Genomic DNA, 22,092 nt, shown 5'->3' with positions numbered 1-22,092 from the left:
AAAAAAAAAAAAAAAAAAGGGAAACACACCTTTCTGAATCACTGCTCTCCAGGGAGGCTTTGGCAGATTGAGTGTAACATGTGGCCGATGTACCAAAGGCACCAAGTACATGTGAAGGGTCTTCAGAAGTAGCATCTTCCCGTGCACTGCCTGACTGAGCACTCCCTCCAACTGCAGCATCATGCATGGGCAACTCGTCCTCTTCTTCAGTGCACACTAGGTCCTGGCCATCTTCAAAGTAGTCAGAAACTGAACTCTGGGAATCACGTGCATCGGTCATTTTGAGCTTTCAAAGTATCCTAAAAAGTTAAAGATATATAGATATACACACACACACACACACAAAATAAGACACTCACACCTGAAAGAACCTTTCGTCTCTACAACTGCTACTGAATATTATTACAGAATTAACTCACAACTACATGCAGTCAAATAACGTATATATTGCCGCAACTGAAAACATGCATGGTGTAGGATTGACAGGTGCATCAGGAAACACCTCTATTTAAGGTGAAGGTAGACACAGCACACTTTCAGGAGTCTACAATATATTAAAAAGGCCCCATCTGTATCCGATGCATACTTGTTCAACAACTGTATCCTACTTTCATGGTATCAAATTTCATGACAGTATTGTACCCAAAAAAATCTGCTACACTTCCCAGTATTTGTAAGGATTACAAATAATTATCTGCCAAAACCTCACTTTATCCAATAGTATTTCAAAAACTTTATGATGTAGCACCTGAAAGACAGGTATGGTATTATAGTTTGAGTCAGGTATTGCATTTTAAAGCAAACAGATGCTCCCAACTCATTTGGGCAAAAAAGAAAGCCTGCAAGATGCTTTAGTTAATCAAGTGCACCCTTTATCAGTGATTCATAGCCAGGCTAGTGTGAGGTATGAAGAGATAAGCAGATGAGCAAGTAAATAAACCCAGGCATGCCTGGATGATCCCCCCACACCCACTGCTTAGATCCTCTGTAAGGAAGTGAGGACTGGGATATATACATTCGCTTTTGAAGTTGGGTGGCACTCCTTTCACAAAAGTTATGAAGGCTTGCTTCCAGTCCAAACAAAGTCGAGCACCACTGGCCTAAAGAAAAGTCCCCTTAATATTTTAATTCAATAACCAACAGCCTGAACACTGTCATTTCCAGCAGCATGCGATGGGAGTGAAAGCCTGCCCAGAATCGTTTGGTTAATATCGACAGTTAACACTGGCCACAACTGCCAGCCTTTATTTTAAATCCTCGGCATTAGCTACTGGAGAGAAGACTCCCTCGGGCAGCAAGAAGGGCCGAGACACAAGGCACAGGCAGCACGCGACTGCTCGCTTCGCTCGAACAGATTTGGAAACTAAGAGGGAAGCACGAATGCCAGACGAGCTCGGGGGAAAAGCCAGGTCTCCCTGTAACAGCGGACATGCGGCTCCCACGCGGCCCCGGACGGACTGCGCCCACAAGCCGCCGCTCTCCCGAAGGGGAGCGCCGCCCGCAGCAACGCCGGGCGGACACCGCTTACACGCTCGGAAGAGCCACTCGGGCCGCCGGGCCTGACCCCTGCTGGGCAGCAGCGCGGTGGGGAGGGACCAGCGGCGACCACCGTGCGCCCCTTCGCATCCCTAAGCCGTATCACGCGGGTGCTCCCGTACCACTACCCCACCACGCACTCACCCCGTCTGCACAGAGACCGCACAAGCGCCTTCCGGCGGCTTAAATACCCGCTAGATCTCGCGAGACTCTACCAAACAAACGTTAGGCAAGGCGTGCCAGTCTCGCGAGAGCGGGTCGGAAGCGCAGCGCAGCGCAGCGCGGCGCGGCCGGGGGGGGCGGGGCTCAGGCGGGGGCGTCTGATGCGAGGTGGGTAAGTGCTGGAGGGCGCGGGCTGTCTGCGTCGGGGGCTCGGGGCCGGGGTGCCGCCCGAAGCGATGGAGCCGGGCGGGCCCCAGGGCGAGGCACAGACACCCCTGCTGCTCGCGCCCGCGTCTCTCGTGGGCAGCCCACTTGTGCTTGATGCGCCGCTGGCAGCTCGATGCCGGGGTTGTCTCGACCATGAATGACTGGAGTGGGAGGCCAACCCCTGCGAGAGTCTACAAGCGCTTCCCAATGGGAGGGTAGCAGCTTCGCAGTTTGTGGGGAGGGACGATTGCTCTCGGGCTTTCCCCCGAGCTTGTTCCTGTGGCCTTGTGGGTGGAGGCAGGCGAGACTCAGGGGTCTCTGGACCCCAAGGGCTCGGGCTAGGACGCCTGCTGCGGATTTGGGAGTATCTGAAGCCCCAGGCTAAAAGAGGACATTTGCTGGTAGCACCACACAGACGCGAACCACTGAGCCCTGTATGAAATTGGGAACTGATTTGGCTGAAAACACAACATTTAAAAAACAAAAAAAACCCCTCACAGTTGTCTGGTCTTTTGACCAGGAGCAGGCGAGGCAAGGGGGCAGCTGAACCCCCCGGGGTCTGCACATAGGATGCCTGCCACAGATCTGGGGAGCAGACTGATGTGTCTGGGAAGAAGGTTACTTGCCTGGTGGTTGAGCCGCAGACTTGAACCACCGAACTCTGCTCAGTTGGATTTGGGACTTGACTACTGGGGCTTTGCCCAGTTGGAATTGATTTAGCTGACTCGGCCTTGGACCAAAATATATTAATTGGATTTTTTTTTTTTTTTTTTTTTTTTTAGTCTGAAGCTGAGAGACAGAGTTACCCTTTCTGTACAGGAGGAGGAGGGGGTTAAGCTATTCCACACCAACTACCCTCACCCTCTCTTTTTGTCTATATGTTTGGTCATTCGTATGTTTATGCGTATGCCATCCTGCCCAACAAAGGCTCAGGGCAGCTTACAATTAGAGAATAGGGTAGCTTAAAAACAGGAGAGCAGCAAAACCAACAAAGATATAGTTGGGGCTGGTCCTGCTTTGAGCGGAGGGTTGGACTAAATGACCTACCTCCTGAGGTCCCTTCCAACCCTCATTTTCTATGATTTTGAAACAGCTTAAAAGGGAACTAGACCATCAAAATACAACAGAGAGCCCCTAAACAATATCTCACCCTAGTTTTGTTTGGTGAATGTCTTTCCAACTAGGAAGGTCTTACTCTTAAAAGTGCTCCCAAAAGATGTCCAGGCTCAGGCTCTGGCAGGCCTCATGGGGAAGAGAGCTCCAGAGATGAAGAACAGCAGCAGAGAATGAGCTCCTATATGCTTTTGCCAAGTGGACTGGGCATGCAGCTGGTACCTGTAGGAGGTCACTCTTGACTAACCTTAAGAATTGTGATGGGCATAAGAGAGAGGGTGGTTTCTTAGATATGAAACCATAGATCATTTAGGGCTTTAGATCAAATCCAGCACCCTAAATTGTACCCAGAATTGTACCCAGTGCAGAGTCTGCTAGGCTGGCATCATGTGCTCCTGGTGACCCACCTTGTCAGAAGGCATTCTGTACCAGCTGCAGCTTCTGGATGGTCTTCAAGGGCAGCCCTACATAGAGTGCATTGTGGTACTTTAACCTGAGGTTATGGAGGCTGGTGGACAGATCAGAGGCTAGGGAAAAGGGTCACAGCCTTCTCATCAGCTAGAGTTGGTTTGAAACGTGCTCCTAGCTGTGGCTCTCACCTCAAGATGCAGGTGCAGCAAAGGATCCAGGAACACTCCGAGGCTGCAAACATGAGTGACAAAGGGAAGTTGCACCCCCATCAATGACAGGTGTCCCAATCTCCCCCTCCCCCCCAAGTCACGTGGTCTACCCACCACAATCCGCTCTTGCCTTGTCTGGATTACAGTTTCAGTAAGTCTACCTGTATCCAGTTTTTGCCCCCTTTTACGGTTCTAAGCAGTAATAGCATGGAAAAGACCTGATTCTTGACCTCTCACTGTCACCATAAGGTTCTGAATAGCCTTCTAACCAATCAGTAATTCATAGTATTTTACTGCTGCATGGCAAAGCTGTCTGTCCAGGGCACAGCTGTGAAGAGAGGTGTCATATACCCCAAATGGTAAATTTGCTGGAACTGTACAGGCATAGGGATATACATGATAAACAGCCATTGCATGTTTTGGAGTCTGTAGTTGTGCTTTGTTGAATCACTGTCCTGCAAAGAGAAATTGGGATATTTTAGGTTTGTCCACTGCCCCTTCTTCCCACACACTAGGACAGCATCACAGAGAGAATCGATAATAATTATAACTGAGTTATTAATCAGGGAATAAAAAGAGGACTGCCTGTGCTGCCACAAGGCTTATGTGGGTAGTATGGGAACTGTGTGACTCAGAACTTTCAACAATAAAATTCCTGCTCGCCTCTTTCTGGCTCCTTGCCCTCACAGTCTATTTGACCTGCAGCTCCAGATAAAGCTGAATTCCTCCACCAGCCACTGCCAGGATTCCTACAGGCTTCCTTCCTTTCCCTGTTGCTCTGTTCTTCCTGGCCTGGCAGTCCATCAACCTATCCACTTAAATTCCTTTCTGTCCTATTCGTACTGTCAACTCACTTCAATCCATGCTTTTCATTACTCTTGACACCTTTGATTTTCTCTCTCAAGGTTTATCAATCCAAGCATCCTCCAGCCTTGGTGACCCACAGCATCCACTCCTGTTCCTCTCATCCAGCTGAGTGTCTCTACAGCAGGGATGGACAAAATATGGCCTTCTGGCTGCTGCCAAGACCCTGAAAAAGGAGGGATGCACCCTGCTTCACTCCACTCTGCTGGAGCTGGACTGGATGCACAGTGTACAGACTCCACCTCTTGCATCTACCCTACTCTTCCCCCCTCCCCCTGGCTTATTGGCACTGCAGCTGGGTAGTTATGGCATTGCAGCTGCCAGTAGCCAGGCTCACATAACATGGGGCACAGTGCAGTGTACCAAGTAGCCATCCCACCAACCTACCACAATGAGCTGCTGCCACCACGGTACCACTAGTCTACGCCAGTCATGGCAGGGGGCTTGGCTTGGGGCAGCTGCCCCAAACTTCCCAGTGTGGCACAGTGGTGGCAGCAGCTCAGAGGTGGGCAGGTGGGACAGCTACTCTGCGTGCTGCATTGTGCCCCATGTCATGCAGACTCAGCTGCCAGCAGCTGCAATGCACACTTTTAAATAGTACTTTTATACACTTACTTTTGTATACATAGTACAAATTTTTGGTTGTTTTGGCTTAAAGCCGAATTAATTCTGAATTCCAAATCAACTAAACTGAGCACAATCGTTCAAGTCTGTGTAGCTCTACCATTGGACAAGTCTACCCCTTCTTAGACCAGTCAGTCTGGGACTTTGGGTATTCCCCAGATCCAATGGCAGGCATCCTATGTACAGGCCCTAAGCCCAACAGCGCAGTTCAATTGCTCCTTTGGACCTGAAAAATTGGCATCCTATAACACTCCTAGTCATGCTTGCTCTTTTTTTTTTCTGCAAAAGTATTTTTTTCTGTATAAATACACCCCCCCCATACCTCTACGAACCTGTCTTGTGACCACTATGGTTAACTTTACAGTCCAAACCACACCTTTACAGTTGCACCATTCTCATTCCAGTTACAAAACTGCACTGTGTGCCTGAGACAGTCACCTTTAACCATTACAATTATGCAAAGAACCACATCAGTGCCCTCTCTGTCTTCTTTCACCTCCCTCTCTTCCAATTTCCCCACCTGTTTCCTCCGTCTTGTTCGCTCATCATTATATTCGTTGCCATCTCCATTGTCATCATTGCTCTGAACAGTCTATGCTAGTCCCCTCTCTTCTTTATGATGTCTGTCATCTCTTCCCTGTCATCTACCATTTTCCTGTAGTACCAGTACATCTCACTCAGTCCCATTTTAATGCAGACCTTGATTGCAAGGTTCATGTGTCTGTTCGTGAGCAAGTTTCTGGTGTTCCAGAAGGCATTCCTCAAGCAGGAGATGAATTGGTTGAGGTGGGCTGTCGGGGTCCTTGCTGCTTGGTCAAGTGTCCGTATAGAACCACCTTGGTCAGGGTTGTGAACCCCATCGCCACGTATACTTTCTTCTACACCTCATTGGCTTATGGGCAGTACCAATGGAGGTGGTCAGTCGTTTCCACCTTTCACCAGCAGATTTGCCTGGAGTAGTTTGGTGGGTCTCTATGCCCATCACTGTTTTTCCATGCCCGCACAGGGAGTGCCTGGTGGGTTACCTGCCGGTTCAAGTTTCAGCACTCTTTCTGTAGGTCCTTATGGAAGATTCGCTCCCACACAGTCTGGTAGCTGTCACTGGGTAGCAGGTCCATGGGCAACATGATGTCTCTTGCCCCTTTCACCTCCTGCATCTTATGGTGGTTTCTTAGGGTCACAGAGGCCTTGTCATGCAGTTTGTATTTGTTCCAGAAGTGTTTCAGGACCTCATGGAACCATGGGAACACCATGGTCTATGGGCTTATGTTGATCATTGTATACACCTGCTGCTGTCATAGTAGTTGGCCTACAACATACTTTACAAAGCAGGCTGTTTTGGATTCTGTCTCTGTTGCCAGTCTGCAGATCTGGTTCATGTACTTGGCCCAGAGGAACAGCAGGACATCTGGCATTCCTCTGCCTCCAGACCATTTTGTTTTGTACAGTGTGGTCCTCACCATTTTCGCCCACCTGGAGTCCCAGAAGATGTACATGGCTCTTCAGATTCTGTGGATGATTTGCTCTGAGGGGTATGTAGAAGCAGTATGCAGAAGCATTGGTAATAACACCACCTTCATGAATACTACATGCCCCCCCCCGTTGACAGGCAGTGCGATTGCCATAGTTTCATCCCTGTTTGACTTTGACCTCAGTCTTTTCCCACACCCTCTGTCCAGTCAGCTCTGGGTCAGATTCTACCCTGAGGATCTTTACTCCCTCACGGTGGATGGAGACCCCTGGGGCCAACAGGTCCCCAAGTTCACTCAGTACTATGCATGTGCTTTTGCTTGCATTGAGCTTGGCCCCCACTGCTGTTCCATATACTTGGGTGTGCTGTAACACTCTTTCAACCAACCACTTGTTCCTACATATGATGCTGAGGTTGTCCTTATAGACCAGGACCCTCATCTCTTTCCGGTTATTCCCAGGGATCTCTACTCCACTGATTCTGGGATCCCGCCTGAGCTGCGGTGCTAGTGGTTCCATCACACAGATAAGCAGGATCAGGGAGAGTGGGCAGCCTTGCCTGCTACCCAAATCCACCACGATCAGAGATGTCAGGGACCCATTTACCGGTACCCCACTGTTCATATTGGTGTACAGTGTCTTTAACTGGGTGACAAAGGTTGGGGGGACTCCCATGTTCTTCAGTGTCTCAAATAGGAACCAGTGGGATACCCACTGGCCTTCTCCAGGTTGAGGTTCAGCATGGCAGCATTCAGCCCTCTCACACTGGCACTGTAGTACATCTTGCAGCTGTATCAGGGCTCTAGATCTACCACCCTGGCTCTGCACACCTAGTCCTCAGATCACTATACCTATAACAGACTTAAAACACACAACCAAGACTTTGGGCATCAGTTTGTAGTAAGGTTAAGGAGGACTATAGGATGCCAATTATTCAGGTCCTGCCTCTCCCCCTTCTTATAAAGAAGGGTTCTGAGGCCTTCATCCATTCTCACCCCAGGTGGCCCTCCTGCAGGTGCTCTATTAACCTCCAGCAGGTCTGGGCCCGCCTGAAAGCAAACATAGAACTCCTTGGGCAAGCTGTCTGCCCCAGGAGTTTTACCATTCTTGAAGCTATGGAAAGTTTTGTTAATCTTCTCCAGTGTCCATTCCTCCACCAGCTTCTGACTCTTGTCCTCCCCAAAGACGTGAGTGAGCTTCCGCAGGTATTCCTGCATGGCCTCTGTGTCCTCTGGTCATGCGTTGTAGAACTCCTGGTAGAAGGCCACTGCCATCCCCAATCTCTCCTGGTTTGTACAGTGCTCTACACCTACTCCATCTATCAGGCTGATTATAGCTTCCTTCTTAACTTTCTTTATCTTGCCAAAATAAGCAAACCAATTCTCTTTGTCCAGGGGGTCCAGGCCAGGAAGATCCTCCCCTCAGCTGGGTGCAAACTTTTTTGTTTGTTTGTTTCAAAGGTCAAATCACTTCCAAATTCTATTAGGTATAGCCCAATAGTCAAGTTCCAAGTTTCAACTGAGATGGTTAAGTCCATGTGGCTCTACCACTGGGCAAATACCCTCCTTCCCAGACTCACCATCACTCGGGTTACAGATACTCCCCAAATCTGTGTCAGATATCCTACATGGAAACCCAGGGCTCAGGAACCATGTGGTTTGTTTACTAGTCTTGCTTGCTTTTAGCTGAAAGGTCCAGGGAAAAGGAAGAAAGCAGTCCTCCATTGCCACAAAATTGTGCAGTCAAGTTTCCTGCATTCAGGAAACTCACGGGTCAGCATGCTTGGGATGCAGGGGACAGGCCTCACCTTGGGAAACCACCTTTTAGCCCATGAGAGGACTGGCATTACACTTGATCAGAGCCAAAGAAGCTGGATACAAACCTGGGGGTTTTTTTGCAAAAATATTTATTTCCTTATATCTATATATAGGTCAGATGCTCCCAAGTCTCATTTGCCCCTAGCCAACAGGCAAAATAAGCAAGCTAGGAAAAATCCCCCATCTATATGAATAAAGTGTGTAACCAAGATCCTCTCATTGGGAAACTGTAATAGACTCTTGTAGGGGGCCTGCTTGCAGTGGATTGGACAAGTCTCCGCCATTAACTATATAATGCCAATCAAGATGATCTCAGACTTTTCATCATAGTTTTCCTTGTTTGGGGGAGGGGTTTGCAAAAGTATTTACTTATATAACGGTACCTCTAAAAACCTGTCTTGTGATCACTGGTTCACTTGACAGTTCAAAATACTTTTTTAGTTGCATCATTCTTAGTCCCATTACAAAGACTGTACCATGCACCCGCATTCCTGCATGCTCATGCAGCCATCACCATCACCTTGAAACCATCACAGTTACACAAAGGACTTCGTCTGTCCTCTCTCTTCCCAGCTCCTCTGCCTACTTGCCCAGTCCTTTCACTCATCCTTGTTTTTGTTGTCCTTATCATCAAGGATCCTGGTTTTCTCTGTTAAAAAAAACATACGTTCTCTGATTTAAAAAAAGGGGGGGGGGGAATCCCACAAGTTCACTAACTAAAAAACCCCAAATCTGCATTTTTCCACAATTAAAATGAAACACCACTATGTATACAGGTATCAGTTGACACGATGTTATATTGAGATGTTTACAATTTTAAAGCCATTTGGAAGCCTACCAGTGCCTCAATCACTACAATAAAATAAATTTTAAATACTTATAAACTTTGTTATTTGATTTTGGATTTTTTATCATGGAAAATCAGAGCTCCCCCTGCCTCCTTTGCTCACCAGGATGCGAGTCCAGCTGCAGCTGCCCCTGCCCCCCATTGCTTTGTGGCACTGAGCAGCCCTGGTATGCTGGTGCCCTGCCCGTGCCATTGCTCCTCATTCCCAAGCCACAATCTCCTGACTGCTGGTGTTACTCACTCCTGACCCACAGCCCCCTGGCCCTGCTGGTGCCCTTCACTCCACACCCACAGCCTCCTGGAGTTCTGGTGAGCTGTTGCGGGTTGGGTCAGCACCCCTCCTGCAACCCTTGCAGCCTGCAGCAGCTCACTAAAACTCCCTTACTGGTAGATTATAGACCAGTCTGAGGGCATTGGACAGAGCAGCCGAGCAGAATCTCCAGGGAGGCCAGCCCAGGAGCCCCATAGACAGGGCACATGGATGGGATGGGGCTGCGGACAAGCAGGGAGCAGTGGCTGGCAGTGGCAGCTGGGGCCAGGGCCAGGATTGCAAGGCAGTGATAGTGTGGGGCCAGGGCCTGGGGCAGAGCCACAAGCTACTTCCTGCAAGGTCCCGTGATGTCATCGCCCCGCAATCCCAGCCCCAGCTCCATCTGCCTGTTCCATCTTGATACCGCTCCCTGCCTGCCTACAGCCCTATGCCATCCGAGCACACCCAGCCCACGGGTCCCGGGCTGGTCTCCATAAAGACCCTGCCTGATCTGTCCAGTGCCCCGGTGGTGGGTGAGGGGCGGGCAGGCCAGGGCGCCCAGGCAGTGGTGCCAGCCTGGGGCCAGCAGGACTGACCACATGCGCTACAACCTGGGCTGCCCCCCACAACAGCCCGGAAGAGCTGAGGGACCTACCACAGGCCTGATGAAATCCCTTGGTGGATTGGATCTGGCCTGTGAGCTGTATTTTGCCCACTCCTGTGCTATAAGATACTTGCAGCTTCTTTGCTTTGTTCATGGAGGAGACAGATGTGTAACTAGGGAGTTAATGATTGATGTGGTTGACTCATAAGCTGCCTGACCAGGTTTTTCTACTTTGACTTGGTGATATGCCCCAGCCAGCTGACCTGTGTGCTGTTGTAAGATGAACTAAACTATGCTTACCTTGAACTCCAGAACTGTGAACAATACATTTTATGTAATCCTTTGCTTATGCTCATTCCTATCAAAACAACATTGCTATGTACTAGCTTATTACAGAAGAGAGACTGGAGCTCCTTGCTTTTGTTCTTCACCTAGAGAAACACTGCTATCCCTGCTCTCTTTTTTTCTGGTAGGGGAAAGCCATAGAATCCTGTCTGCCCAGGATTCAAATGGGGCAGTTTGCAATGACTTGACTTGGTCTGCAGCATTACTTACCTATATATATTTATTTTTGGATGGGCGAGAAGAGGCCACAGCCATTCTCCAAAATCATTTAAAACAATTCTGTTATATCCAAACCCCAGTCTTCCTGTTGGCTTCACATTGGCAGCCCCGCGCGTTTGGCTGGAGCCCCAGTGAAATTGGGTATGACTGCCCAGAGTCAGCTGCAGGCCTAAGTTTCTAGGGGCTGTCTAGAGCTCTCAAGCAATGTTCCAAGCACACCCCCTCATTCCAAAACATTCAGGAAAGTTAGCAGCATAAACATGCACTCTGAATCTCTCTCCAAGCAACAGCAGCTTCTATATTCTTGAATGAGGCTGGCAACAGTCAGTTATATATAAAAGATTAGCATAAAAGTGCATACCAACTTTAATCACTAAACCAAAATGCTTATTAACAGATCAGTAGCTGAGAGTCTTCGGTGTACTCTGATTTGTAATTCTTTCATGAAGAAGTCGGTTGATCGTATGAGCTAAGAAATGGCCAAAGTTGAAAAGTTTGCTTTCCACGTCCCAAGTCTAGAAGAACTTGCTGGGGGTAAGTAAAGTAATTTGTAATATTCTGGAAAGTATTATAATTAGGAATGACAAACAAACTAACATTTTAAAATGTGTTTTTATCCCTGTGGTATATACAGCAATGGCTTTTGCTACCAGCAAGGCAAAACTGCAGACAGTAGGAAGAATTCAGGGGAAATAGTGCTCTTACAGCAGGGAAATTTTCTTTTACGCCAATTGATGTATTTTGCAGGTTTGTAAGAGGGGAATACAAATGAATCTTAACCCCACTGAAATTGAGCTTTTAGGCTCAGGATCTGTTGCATTTCTAAAACTCATGCCCACCCTGTCAAGCTGTGGGCCGGGATTTACAACAAGCATTGGACAACACTAATGTGAGACATCAGTCCTGTATGCTTTTAGCTGCAGGTGGTTCCCCTCTTGGTGTTCAAATTGAGATCCAAACTGCAGGATTCAGCTTATTCTATATCTTTTTTGATAGAACATGCCCTCACCTGAAGCCCAGGCTGCCCAGATATGCTTTATACATACAAATACAAAACTCCTTTTGTTCTTTTCCCCCTTCCTATCACTTACCACAATCTAGCCCCTACAACAGAGGTCTTCTACTCTTTCTAACTATGGCTGGAAAAAATAATTGGCTGAAGAAAATCGTTGAGTGCAAAGGATTTCTGAAAATCAGACTGGTTCCTAAAAATGGATTTTGGACCCTAAGTTTAGGGTTCTACTTCTGAACATCTTGGCATGCTTATTTTTTTTAAAAGGAGAAAATGGAAGCTTCTGGTCTGATATGGTATTACCCAGAAGGATTTGATTTTCCTTGAAGACCTGACTCAGAGGCAGTAAATTTTATGTGCTTAACTTTGAGCATTTAAATCAATGGAATTGTTTACATTCTTAAGTACCTAGCTGAATCAGGGCTTAAAGGCATTTTTTATAGGCATGTTTTTGAGTGCTTAAAGGCATGTTTTTATAGTGTCAATAACAGTTTTTTTCATTCTTTATTCTAGTTCTGCAGAAAGGGCTTAAAGAAAACTTTGCTGATGCTCTGGTCTCTGTAGTGGACTGCCCTGATTTGACTCAAGAACCATTCACCTTTCCTGTTAAAGGTAACTTCACATTTCTATCTGAGGCTGAGATTGCCAGGTCTTTAGAGCTAATTCATTATGTTTCTGGACTTCTGAAGATGTTGGAAACACTGTCCTGCAAATAACTAATCTGCACAGGAGCTGTAAGACCTGGTTTTTGTTCTTGCCTCTGCTGCTGATATTCACATACTCACTGTCATTCTTTCATTGGTAAAATGATTCTAATGCCATTTATCTCACTGATGTAACTAAATTGTGTTGTGATGTGCTTTGAGATTCTCATGGAAGGCCTGTATCCAGGCCAAGTACTGTGTTATTGCTCAATCTCATTTTAATACGTTCATCTCATACTTAAAAACCTACCTGTGTACATACACAAGATAGGGAAGGTATATCCAATAAAGCTACTTTGTCCCGTCACTCTGTGTACCCTCTGCCTCACTGAAGAACTGGTATTCTGTGGTTATTGCCCATTACACTATTTTTGGGCAACAACCCAAAGTAGAGCTAATTCTTGTAGAACACTGCTTTGGAAACAGGCTGGCTACCCTTAAATGCATATCCCATGTCTACTTTCTGCTGAAATTCAGGTTTATTTAATGTAGATATGTACATTTCTGGAAAGGACAGTAAAGCAACCCTTATTTCTTTTGCATGTGAAGAGAAACCAGTGCTTTAAAAGACTTTCTGGAAACTGAAAGGAGGCTTCTCAGGACCTGGTTCATTAGCATATTATACTTCAAGTATATATAGAGAGATCTTTACAGGAATATTCTTAACAAGCTAACTGGCTTTGTTCTTATTCCAGGAATCTGTGGGAAACCTAGAATAGCAGATGTTGGAGGTGTCCCTCACCTTTTGCCTCTTGTACAAAAAGATAAAGTGAGTCTTCTATAGGCATAGTTTTTAACATTTTTTTAAAATTGCTGGAGAACACTGATGAATAGATACTCCAGGGTTTCACATGTAAAAATATTCCATAGGCATCCCAGGCTAAAATTTGGCTTGTGCTAAGCACAGAACGTGTCAAAAAAACCATGCCCCACATCAGAAGCAGTATGCATAAGTTAGTTGTTCCTCTTCTGCTGTCTGCAGATATGATGTAGCTGTTTTTATAAAAGCTGTCTGTGACAGGAGCCATGGAGGGTTGTAGGAAGGAATTGCTATAGGCCAAGACATAATCAGTATATTTATTTATTGCATGCTGCTTGTCAGTAGCCTCTAGCCACGGTCCCCACCTAAATTCTGTTCTTCATAAGAAGAAACCACCTATGGGAGTAGTGCAAACTGAAGTAGGGTTCACATTAGCACTCACTTTGGATAGAGCACAATGCCTGGTTCTAGGGACCTCCCAGAATCTGATCTATGTGACATCATTTAAGGTTATTTTTCTTTTTGATCTCGATGAAACTGACATTTATTTAATGTGGTCTGCAGGTAGAGTGGTGCCTGGTTTGTACAATAAAACCCTGCAATCTAGCAAACAAGGTGGAGACCTGCTCAGGCCATAAAGGGTGAATATAGATCTAAACTCAACCAGATTTTGGCACTGTTCTGCTCTAGAGATTTTATTAAGCCTAATCCAGACAGGTAATAATGATGTTTTGATGGGGTGCATCAAGAAGTAGCAGTGGAATTTAGCTGGAATGAGAAATACAAGGCAGGATGTGAAGCCCAAGCAAAATTAATGTATCCCTGTTGTGCAGGTATATGATCTGAATACTGTTGCAAAAGAAATAGAGCTGCCTGGAGCTTTCATTCTTGGAGCTGGAGCTGCTTCATCTAGAATTCTTGGAGTAAATGCCGAGGTCAGTAACATTGGGTTGTATTGTATAAGTATTTAGTATTTCTCAATCAGTGACTTCCTGGAAACACATGCCCCTAATGTGCATGTATGTAGCTGTTTTAATAAAAGCTGCCTGTGACAGGAGCCGTGGAGGGTTGTAGGAAAGAATTGCTATAGGCCAGGACATGTATGTAGCTTGCTATTTCCTTTTTACAATTATCTTTTTTTTTAACATCAGTAATTAATGTCATTAGTATGGATAAGTGAATTTAAGACCTATGCCATGAAGTGATTGTTATTTCAATAACAAATCATGTTTTGACTTGAGGCCAAGGAGGAACAGAAATGGAGCTAACAGTATGCACTGTCTAATTATCACTATACCAAAAATCTCCAATTAAGTAGTAAGTGACAGAAGTGTGAGCTGAAAAACAGCTGCCAAAGTGCTGAATGATAAATGGCTTTAAAATGCCAGTGTCAGTCATAATCTTGAATGATGATGCAGATTTTTTGGTAGTGATATATACAATACTACTGTTTGAAGAGTTGCTTGCAATGTCAGGTAGGGATGGGAAGTTAAGACAACTCCAGTATACTATGGAAAATAGCATAATTACAAGGAAATTGTATAACTACACAAATGTTCAGATGCCCAAAATACAATCACAAACAAAAGAAACCTGAAGCAATTGGAAACTGACATCTTAAAAGCCTTATGTATAAATTGGAATGAAAGGATTTACCTCCTGTTAATAAATACTATAAATTGCATTAAGTTGGGCCTTCTGCTGTGATAAGTTAATAGATGTTGCCTCACTGAGAAACACTTCCTTTTTGACTTATTTATGTGGAGTTTTTTATTTAGATTGCTAAAGGAGAATACTTTTTTTAATGTTGGTGTCCATTTTACCATGACGTTCAGCCAAGGTAACGAAATATTCACTGGATTTTCTCCCACTAAAATGTGTACACTTTGCAAGCCAGTTTTAGTTTAATTCAGAGAGGTATAGCTTCTGTTGTATTCAAGAGAATCACTTCTCAGGTTTAAGTCTGTTAACTTTCTAGCAGTAAGTGAACTGAATAAAATCCAACTATTTCATGCACCTTTCTTTTCAGTTGATCCCTATTGCTCAAACTGAGACTGAACAAAAGCATGCTGTAAATGCAAGTTACACTGCTCGAATTAATCCTACAGATGGAGGATGCTTGCTGGAGAAGTACAAATACAGTGGTTTTGGATTGTTGGCCAACCTGTTTGCCAGCCAGGGCCAACCAGGCAAGGTGCACATTTAGATAAAAAGTAACTTAAACAATAGACTTTGACTAGAATTAATTTGTCTGCTTCCATCCAGCCTTTCCTTCCTGAGAGGATTGATCATTTTTAAGGCAAATATTGCATAAAAGAAATAATTTCTGATACAAAAAGATGAAGTTGATGTTGGGAACTGGATTCCCGAAGGAATTGCACTAGGATTTGAAACCTATAACTCTTAAATCTCCTCAGTTGGCAGTGAGTGAAAAGTATTGCCTTCTGAAAGTTATTGCCATCTGACGAATGATTAACAGAGTAAACTGAGTATGTCTTAGTTCCTTGTAGATGAATGTCCCCCTAAATACAACTATCATGTGATACTATTAGCTGAAAAGCCAGTCACTGAGTAGCAGGTTGAAAATGAATAACCTCTTCAACTCTAGGCAGAGTTCCCTTGTGATGGGGTTGATGTCCTTTGCATCCTGTGCAGTGCCTCTTGTGTGTATAAATAAAGGGCTTCCCTCACAAAAAAATAGGAGTCTTTTACACACACACACCTGTTATATCACAAAAATAAATGATACAAAGAAAGCCTCGCTGGAGTGAGAATTTATTCTTTGACAAAGAGATAATGGGACACAACTTGGAAAAGGTTTCACAGCAGCTTTGAAATATACAAGACAGAATTTTCTGCAAGTAGTAGTAATGATTACTGCATATCTGTTCTCTAGGTCATTGAAGTGAAAGCTAATGGAAGAACTGGGCAACATAATTTTATCACCTGTCTGAGGCATATTTTAGAGAAACATTATGGTGATAAGCCAGTTGGAATGGGAGGTACATTTCTTATTCAAAAGGGAAAAGCAAAGATGCATATCATGGTAAGTAGCTCTTTTCTTAAGTGGCTCTCTGTAAAAGCCACAGTGTAATTCAGGTGACAAAACTTAGGACAAGATCTACAAAGGCACTTACATGTAGCGACCCTCAACCTTGCCAAGCCTAACTTTAGCTACTTGGCTCTAAAAGCGGAATCCATAGGCCTGACTTTATGGCAGTATGCTGAGCAAGTGCAGGTCTAAGCCAGTTAATAGTAAACATGGAAGAGATGACTGTATTTGAGTTTTTGTCTGTTTGCCCCAAACTTTGGTGTTTCTAAGATTTGAGATTCATAGGATTCAGAATTTAAAACTGCTTCATGGAATTGGGCACCTACATGGTCCCTTTGGGTATGGGCTTACACTTTGTTTTTTTTAATACAAGGCTGAAGGAAGTAAAAGGAGTGCTAACCTTTTATATAGCATCCTAAGAACACTTGTCCAGGAAAATGGTTGCCTCAGTTGTAGGTTTCTCATGCCAAAGGAATTCAGAGCCACAGCTCCATCCTCAGGGAAGGACCTCAACTACAAAGCTAGAGGCAAGACTGGAACTGTGGAAACTCCACTACTCCATTGCAGATGACTCAATCACAAAGGCAAGATACATGGGGCCAAAGAGAATAAGCAAGAGGAGGGGGCCTGACTCTGTAGCCCACAGATGAAGGCAGTTCCCCAGGACAGTCCTGACACTTGGACCCTGCTTTGGAGACTGCTTATGCATTTTTATGCATGACAGCTGTGGTGCCTCCACTTGGAGAAAGAATCATCCTTGACCGTTCTGAGTCAGTCATCCTGATGCAGTACATAAAAGTTGTAGGTCCTGGGCTCTGTCCACATTGAGAACATTGTTTACGTTACTTCTTACTGCCAAGAGATTTAATACAATTTCCATGACCAAACTGGATGAGGCTTTTAATACTCTGCTGTAGGTTGTTTGTGGTTACTGTAAGAATCACAGTTTAGCTGATATTGACATCCAGATGTTCACATCGCTCAAAAACAGAATCCTGTGCATTTCACCTGTGTTCAAATGTGGCTGTATAGGACCATGTGCCTCTGATATTAAAGCAGAGAGAACCTTACGTGTTGTGTTAGCAGTTAGCCCAATACGCTAGAAGCCGAACATATGGGTACCAGTGCTTTGATTCCCAGAGTACTCCCACTGGGTATTTTGGCAGTAACAGTGGAAGAAGCTGTATGAACTTACGTTTCAGAACAAAAAAACCATTAAGACTACTGCTTGCATTGTACTGGATAAGAGTAAATGAGGCTGACAAAAGAATACGGCTGACAAAGTAAAGTAACTTAGGAGAAAGCATGTCAGTCCTAGTGCCCATAATTCACTAACAATGTTCTTGTTACAGCCCCCAGAATTTTCTGCTTGTCCTTTGAACACTGATGAGGAGGTAAATAACTGGCTCAAGTTTTTTGAAATGAAGGCGCCATTGGTTTGTCAGCCTGTGATAGTTTCTAGAGATCCAGTAAGTCTCTCTCAAGAGTAACTGTGTAGTGTGTCTTACAGTGATTTTGTCATGAGTTTTGTGATCTGTCTCAGGAAAGCATGAGATGTGGGTAGCAATCCACATTTCACTGTGCAAGAGGTTCCTAAGATGCAACTCCCTGGAGTACTTCCTAAAGGTCCTGGCTTCTAACACCATTTTTTGAGATATGCACCATGATGCTAATCATTCCTATAGCTAATCTTATTTATTTGACATTATCCCAGCTAGGGCAAGGCCCCAATAACCCTTGGGAAAACATACTGAAATCATTACTGAAGAATAAGTGAGAGTCTCTGAATTAACATAGGCAAAGATGAGTTTTCAGCCTTCCCAGGACCAAACTGGTATTTTCCACCTACGCTTACCTATATTTGGGCACCATAAATTTGAAACCTACCAAGGCCAGAAATCTGAGAGTAAACTGTGGGGGTCATTCATAGAGAAAGAGACATGCACCAGTTCTCTTGTTCTTTAAGTTACTGTTATTACATTAACTAACACTGCCAAGACTTTGGAGTGTAGACTTGTCTGATTTCTCTCATCAGTTCAGTTTGTAATCATCCACTCCAAGGATTTCAGAATACAATCTCATCCTCATAAGAGTCCCCTGTGGTTCACTGGTAGAATCCTTCTTTTGCCACAAGGGAGTCTGGGGTTCAATTCCCAGATGCTTATACAACTACAGCCATGGAGGCACCAAATGTCTGGACTCAGTCTGGCTTTTGGATTCTGTCTCTGTGGCCTAAAGGGATAATGGAAAGGTCTGGGCAGCCTCCAAACTACTGCTTAGGCATGCATGTCAAAGGTCTGGGTGACCTATTGCACATACACCATGATCCAGAAGGATCAACAGTTCCCAAACCAAACACATCCCCATTTATTATAATAAAGCAGACAGGTGTGAAGAGAAACATTTAGGGTTCACACAGTAACCTCCATGAAGCAAATACCAGAACTTGAGTGATCGGGGTTCTGTTCCTGGTTCTGCTGGTGACCTGCTGGTTGATTGTGGGCAAGTCATTTCACCCATCTCTGCCTCAGTTTCTCCGAAGATAATGTTTAGCTTTGTAAAGTACTTTGAACCCTACTGTGAAAAGCATTATAAAGCTACTTATTACCTTGCCCCTGTACTATGCATATTAATTGCAACTGTATTTGACAATGCCTTCCTTGCCATTAACATTAACATACAAAGCATTTCTCTTTCCAGAAACGTAGAAAACTCACTGACAAAAAAAAATATTAATATAAAATTAATATTGCACTGTGGTGTTCCACTGAAGAGAAAGGGCATAACAATTAATCCTGCATTTCCCTTTTTTCAAAGGATTAAAGTACACACTAACACAACCTGAACCCAATACTCAATACATACGCTGCCATTTTGCCTTTTCAGACTGCATCATCTCTTTGATGAGTCAAATTCACATTTAGGTGAGCTGTACTGAAAAGGAAATACCTAAACCTGCTTTCACAATGCTTGCTCTCCAAAAATAGCCCCTCTCTTTCAGTCCTTTAAGTATTATTCACCAGATTCTGTCTAATGCTGTACTGCCACTAAAACTACAGACCACTCTCATCCTACCTCATTGCTGACCGTCCTTATTACAAGTTTACCCATGTGTGTTGGAATTTGATTGACACATCACTAATTCAGCTGAAATGCCTTTATTAAATCCAGTTATTTTAAATGAATGCTCTAAAATGCTATTGCAACATACCAACTTTACATTAGATAGGAATGTTACAATACTTATTGATGACTGAATCTACACCATAATTTGTTACAAGTATTTGACCCGAATACTTAAATTGGGCTAGCAAGGAGGAGCATAGCTGTCCAGTGCTGTCTGGCTCCAGCAGATCAGTCCACACTAGCAAAGGATCCATCTCTTCTGCTTCTTTTCATTCTACCAAAATCGCTCATTACTGTACATTATCATCTGAGTGCTAGAAACTGGTCAGATATAGCCCAACCTTCCATACATACTTATTTTATCATCCCAATATACAAAACTTACTTTCTTTGTCTGTTCTTGATGAGTCTCCTAGACTTACCAAATACAATCTCCTTGCTCTTGTACACCCACCTGTTTTCCTACATTATATTAGTGTATCCTTCATTCCTGCCAACATCTCTCATTCAGACTCCCTTTTAGCAAGTTAGATTTCTTAATTCTAACAATGTACACCATTATTGACACAGACTACAGAACTCAGCTCTGAAATGAGCCATGCTGGGTCCTTCAAGGTACACATGCACCTCTTTGTTACTTTGTGCTCCCTCCCAAGCTGTACCCACTGCTCATCTGTTAAAACTGAATCTGGAACTTTTTGTTGTGTGCTTGTACAGTGACCAACACAAAGGGGCCCTGATCGCTACTAAAGGGTTTTTAGGTTCTACCACAATACAAACATTGAATATTTGACCTTGGCTTAGAACAGGTTCATGTCACGAAAGAACTGCGTGTTGTGGTGATTGGAACAGATGACTGGGAGTAAGAAATTTTCAATTCAGTTTCTTCCTTTGATCTTCTAACAGGATGATCTGAGACAAGTCATTCTGATAAACTGAGATACAGAAAATTGTTGTCAGGATCATGCTAAGCTAGGTCATTGGCCTATTGCAAATTGTAAATAATGTTGCAAAGCACTTCAGCATCTTTGGAAGAAACTTGCAGTATTTAAAACTTCAGAAGAAAATATATTCATGAGGTTTTCTTTGTTCTAGGGGTTTGATCTGCGATTGGAACACACCCATGGTTTTAGTCACTATGGTGAAGGAGGACACTATCATAATGATACCACACCAGATAGCGTAGAGTATTTGGGATATTTTATGCCTGCAGAACTTCTCTTTCGTATTGACAGACCCAAAGAGACTCATCTCATTGGAAGAGACTAAATCAGTGCACATCTTGCCTTGTAGTTGTAGGATAGCAATTTTTTAAATGAAATGCTGGATTTAGTAATACCTTTAATCAAGCACACAAACATATTTGGCATTTTATTGCTGTTAGTTTCATATCAACTTTTATTGGCCTTTTTAAAGAAGGGATATTTTCAATGTCTAGACAATCTGATTTCAGATATCACTAGTTCTATCACATGTTCAAACATCAAGAGCCAAATTATTTTGTATTAATGATTTGATTTGTTCCATTTTGATTGCTTTGGGGCCCTGCTACATGTTTAAATTAAAGCTGGATAGAAACCAACTCTAGAGTTGTTACACATTTTCAAGCACTTTATAGTTGATTGGCTCTTTTTATAGACACTTAGTCTAAATTTATTGGTGGTTAACCAGTTAATTGTGTGAGAATTACCTTTGCACCTGGGGATGGTCTTACCTGGTATGTATGACTGGTATAAATTGATTTCACAATTGACCAGTTAATTGCCAATTTATGTAATACGTACCAGTGGCCTTAGTTAAGTACCACTAGATGATTGCTCCTAGCTATAGAAATACAGTAGGTGAATCAATGAGACAGCTCCAGAGCAGGCATGAAAGGAAAAGAGCTCCACACAAGACCCACATTGTGATAGAACAGTGCTGCAACCAAGGGCTGTGTTGTTCAGACTGAGACGGCAACAGAACAAGCCCTGTCCTGTGCCGTATACCAACCATCATATGTGCTGTAAGTGATCCCAGGTGGCTGAGATTAGCCACTTATGTCAGCCACTGATTAAAATGATTTAACTAAGAGGAAGATGCTGGTTGGGTCTTGTACCTCTGCCAGATCAGAAAATATGTTACAAGAGCAATGCTCCTGAGGAAGTCACAGGGATCATGAGCTGGGCCACAGCCAGGGGAGCAGGGATCTGAGTGGGGCCCTCCCTCCATGTCACTGCCACTGTCTGGACTCAGAGACTGTGTGGCAGCTGCAGGGCCACTTCTCCAGTTCAGACCATGCTGCTCTTGTGTCAGGAGGGTGTGAGCCCAGAGGGACACCCCCAGAGTGGAATCACCAGGGTGCCAGCTTTGACTGGTTCTGCACGTCCCTAGCTTTAAGCAAGGCCGAGAGATGGCAGCACTTTCTATCAAGGGTCTCTTTTTGCCTGGTCTTTGCCCTTGACCAGTGCTCCCCAGAGCCAATGAAGTGTCATTTCACTGCACTGCTGCAGTGCTGTTCAGTGGTCTGCAGTCAGGCTGGGAGGGAACCCTGCATACCCCTCCCTGAATTCTGGACTTTCCAGAGGCCTCTTGGGAAAGAGCTGAACTCCTGAGCTATCCCCCCTCAGCATATCCATCCCTCCAGTGTGGAGGCAGTGGGGGTGGCATGCAGTTTGTCCACTGCTGCCTGCTCCCACTCCCACCTGATATATTACAACTGACTGTACTGTTAAGGCTAAAAAAGAACCCAGGATGTACAGCAACTCCCTTTCCAGCATT

General features: G+C 44.5%; 2 protein-coding genes across 2 annotated transcripts in view; one reads left to right on the top strand and one right to left on the bottom strand.

The window, feature by feature from the left end:
- The window catches only part of TAF1D (TATA-box binding protein associated factor, RNA polymerase I subunit D), a 24,536-nt gene extending 7,025 nt beyond the window's left edge, over positions 1-17,511 (bottom strand). Inside the window, 4 exon segments of the mRNA XM_019530336.1 lie at positions 30-299; positions 695-748; positions 9,000-9,062; positions 16,607-17,511. Of these exon segments, the coding sequence (XP_019385881.1) occupies positions 30-280 (251 nt within the window). The 5' untranslated portion in view covers positions 281-299; positions 695-748; positions 9,000-9,062; positions 16,607-17,511.
- On the top strand, positions 11,103-20,914 carry CUNH11orf54 (chromosome unknown C11orf54 homolog). Its single transcript, XM_019530338.1, has 8 exons — positions 11,103-11,212; positions 12,204-12,302; positions 13,090-13,163; positions 13,988-14,089; positions 15,184-15,348; positions 16,051-16,200; positions 17,559-17,675; positions 20,428-20,914. The coding sequence occupies exons 1-8, from the start codon at positions 11,155-11,157 to the stop codon at positions 20,599-20,601; spliced, it is 939 nt and encodes a 312-aa protein (XP_019385883.1). The 5' UTR covers positions 11,103-11,154; the 3' UTR covers positions 20,602-20,914.
- Positions 20,915-22,092: the final 1,178 nt, after the last annotated feature.

Source organism: Crocodylus porosus, unplaced genomic scaffold, assembly GCF_001723895.1.
Source record: "Crocodylus porosus isolate Cpor-Errol unplaced genomic scaffold, CroPor_comp1, whole genome shotgun sequence".
Taxonomy (NCBI): Eukaryota; Metazoa; Chordata; order Crocodylia; family Crocodylidae; genus Crocodylus; species Crocodylus porosus.
The sequence above is the reverse complement of the archived record's forward strand: the minus strand, read 5'-3'. Positions and strand labels throughout refer to the sequence as shown.

Excerpts from the sequence above, each read along its gene's own strand:
- CUNH11orf54 (XM_019530338.1), top strand. The coding sequence starts at position 11,155 with ATGGCCAAAGTTGAAAAGTTTGCTTTCCACGTCCCAAGTCTAGAAGAA. Across the intron at positions 11,213-12,203 it reads TCTAGAAGAACTTGCTGGGG|TTCTGCAGAAAGGGCTTAAA; the intron begins GTAAGTAAAGTA and ends TCTTTATTCTAG. Across the intron at positions 12,303-13,089 it reads ATTCACCTTTCCTGTTAAAG|GAATCTGTGGGAAACCTAGA; the intron begins GTAACTTCACAT and ends TTCTTATTCCAG.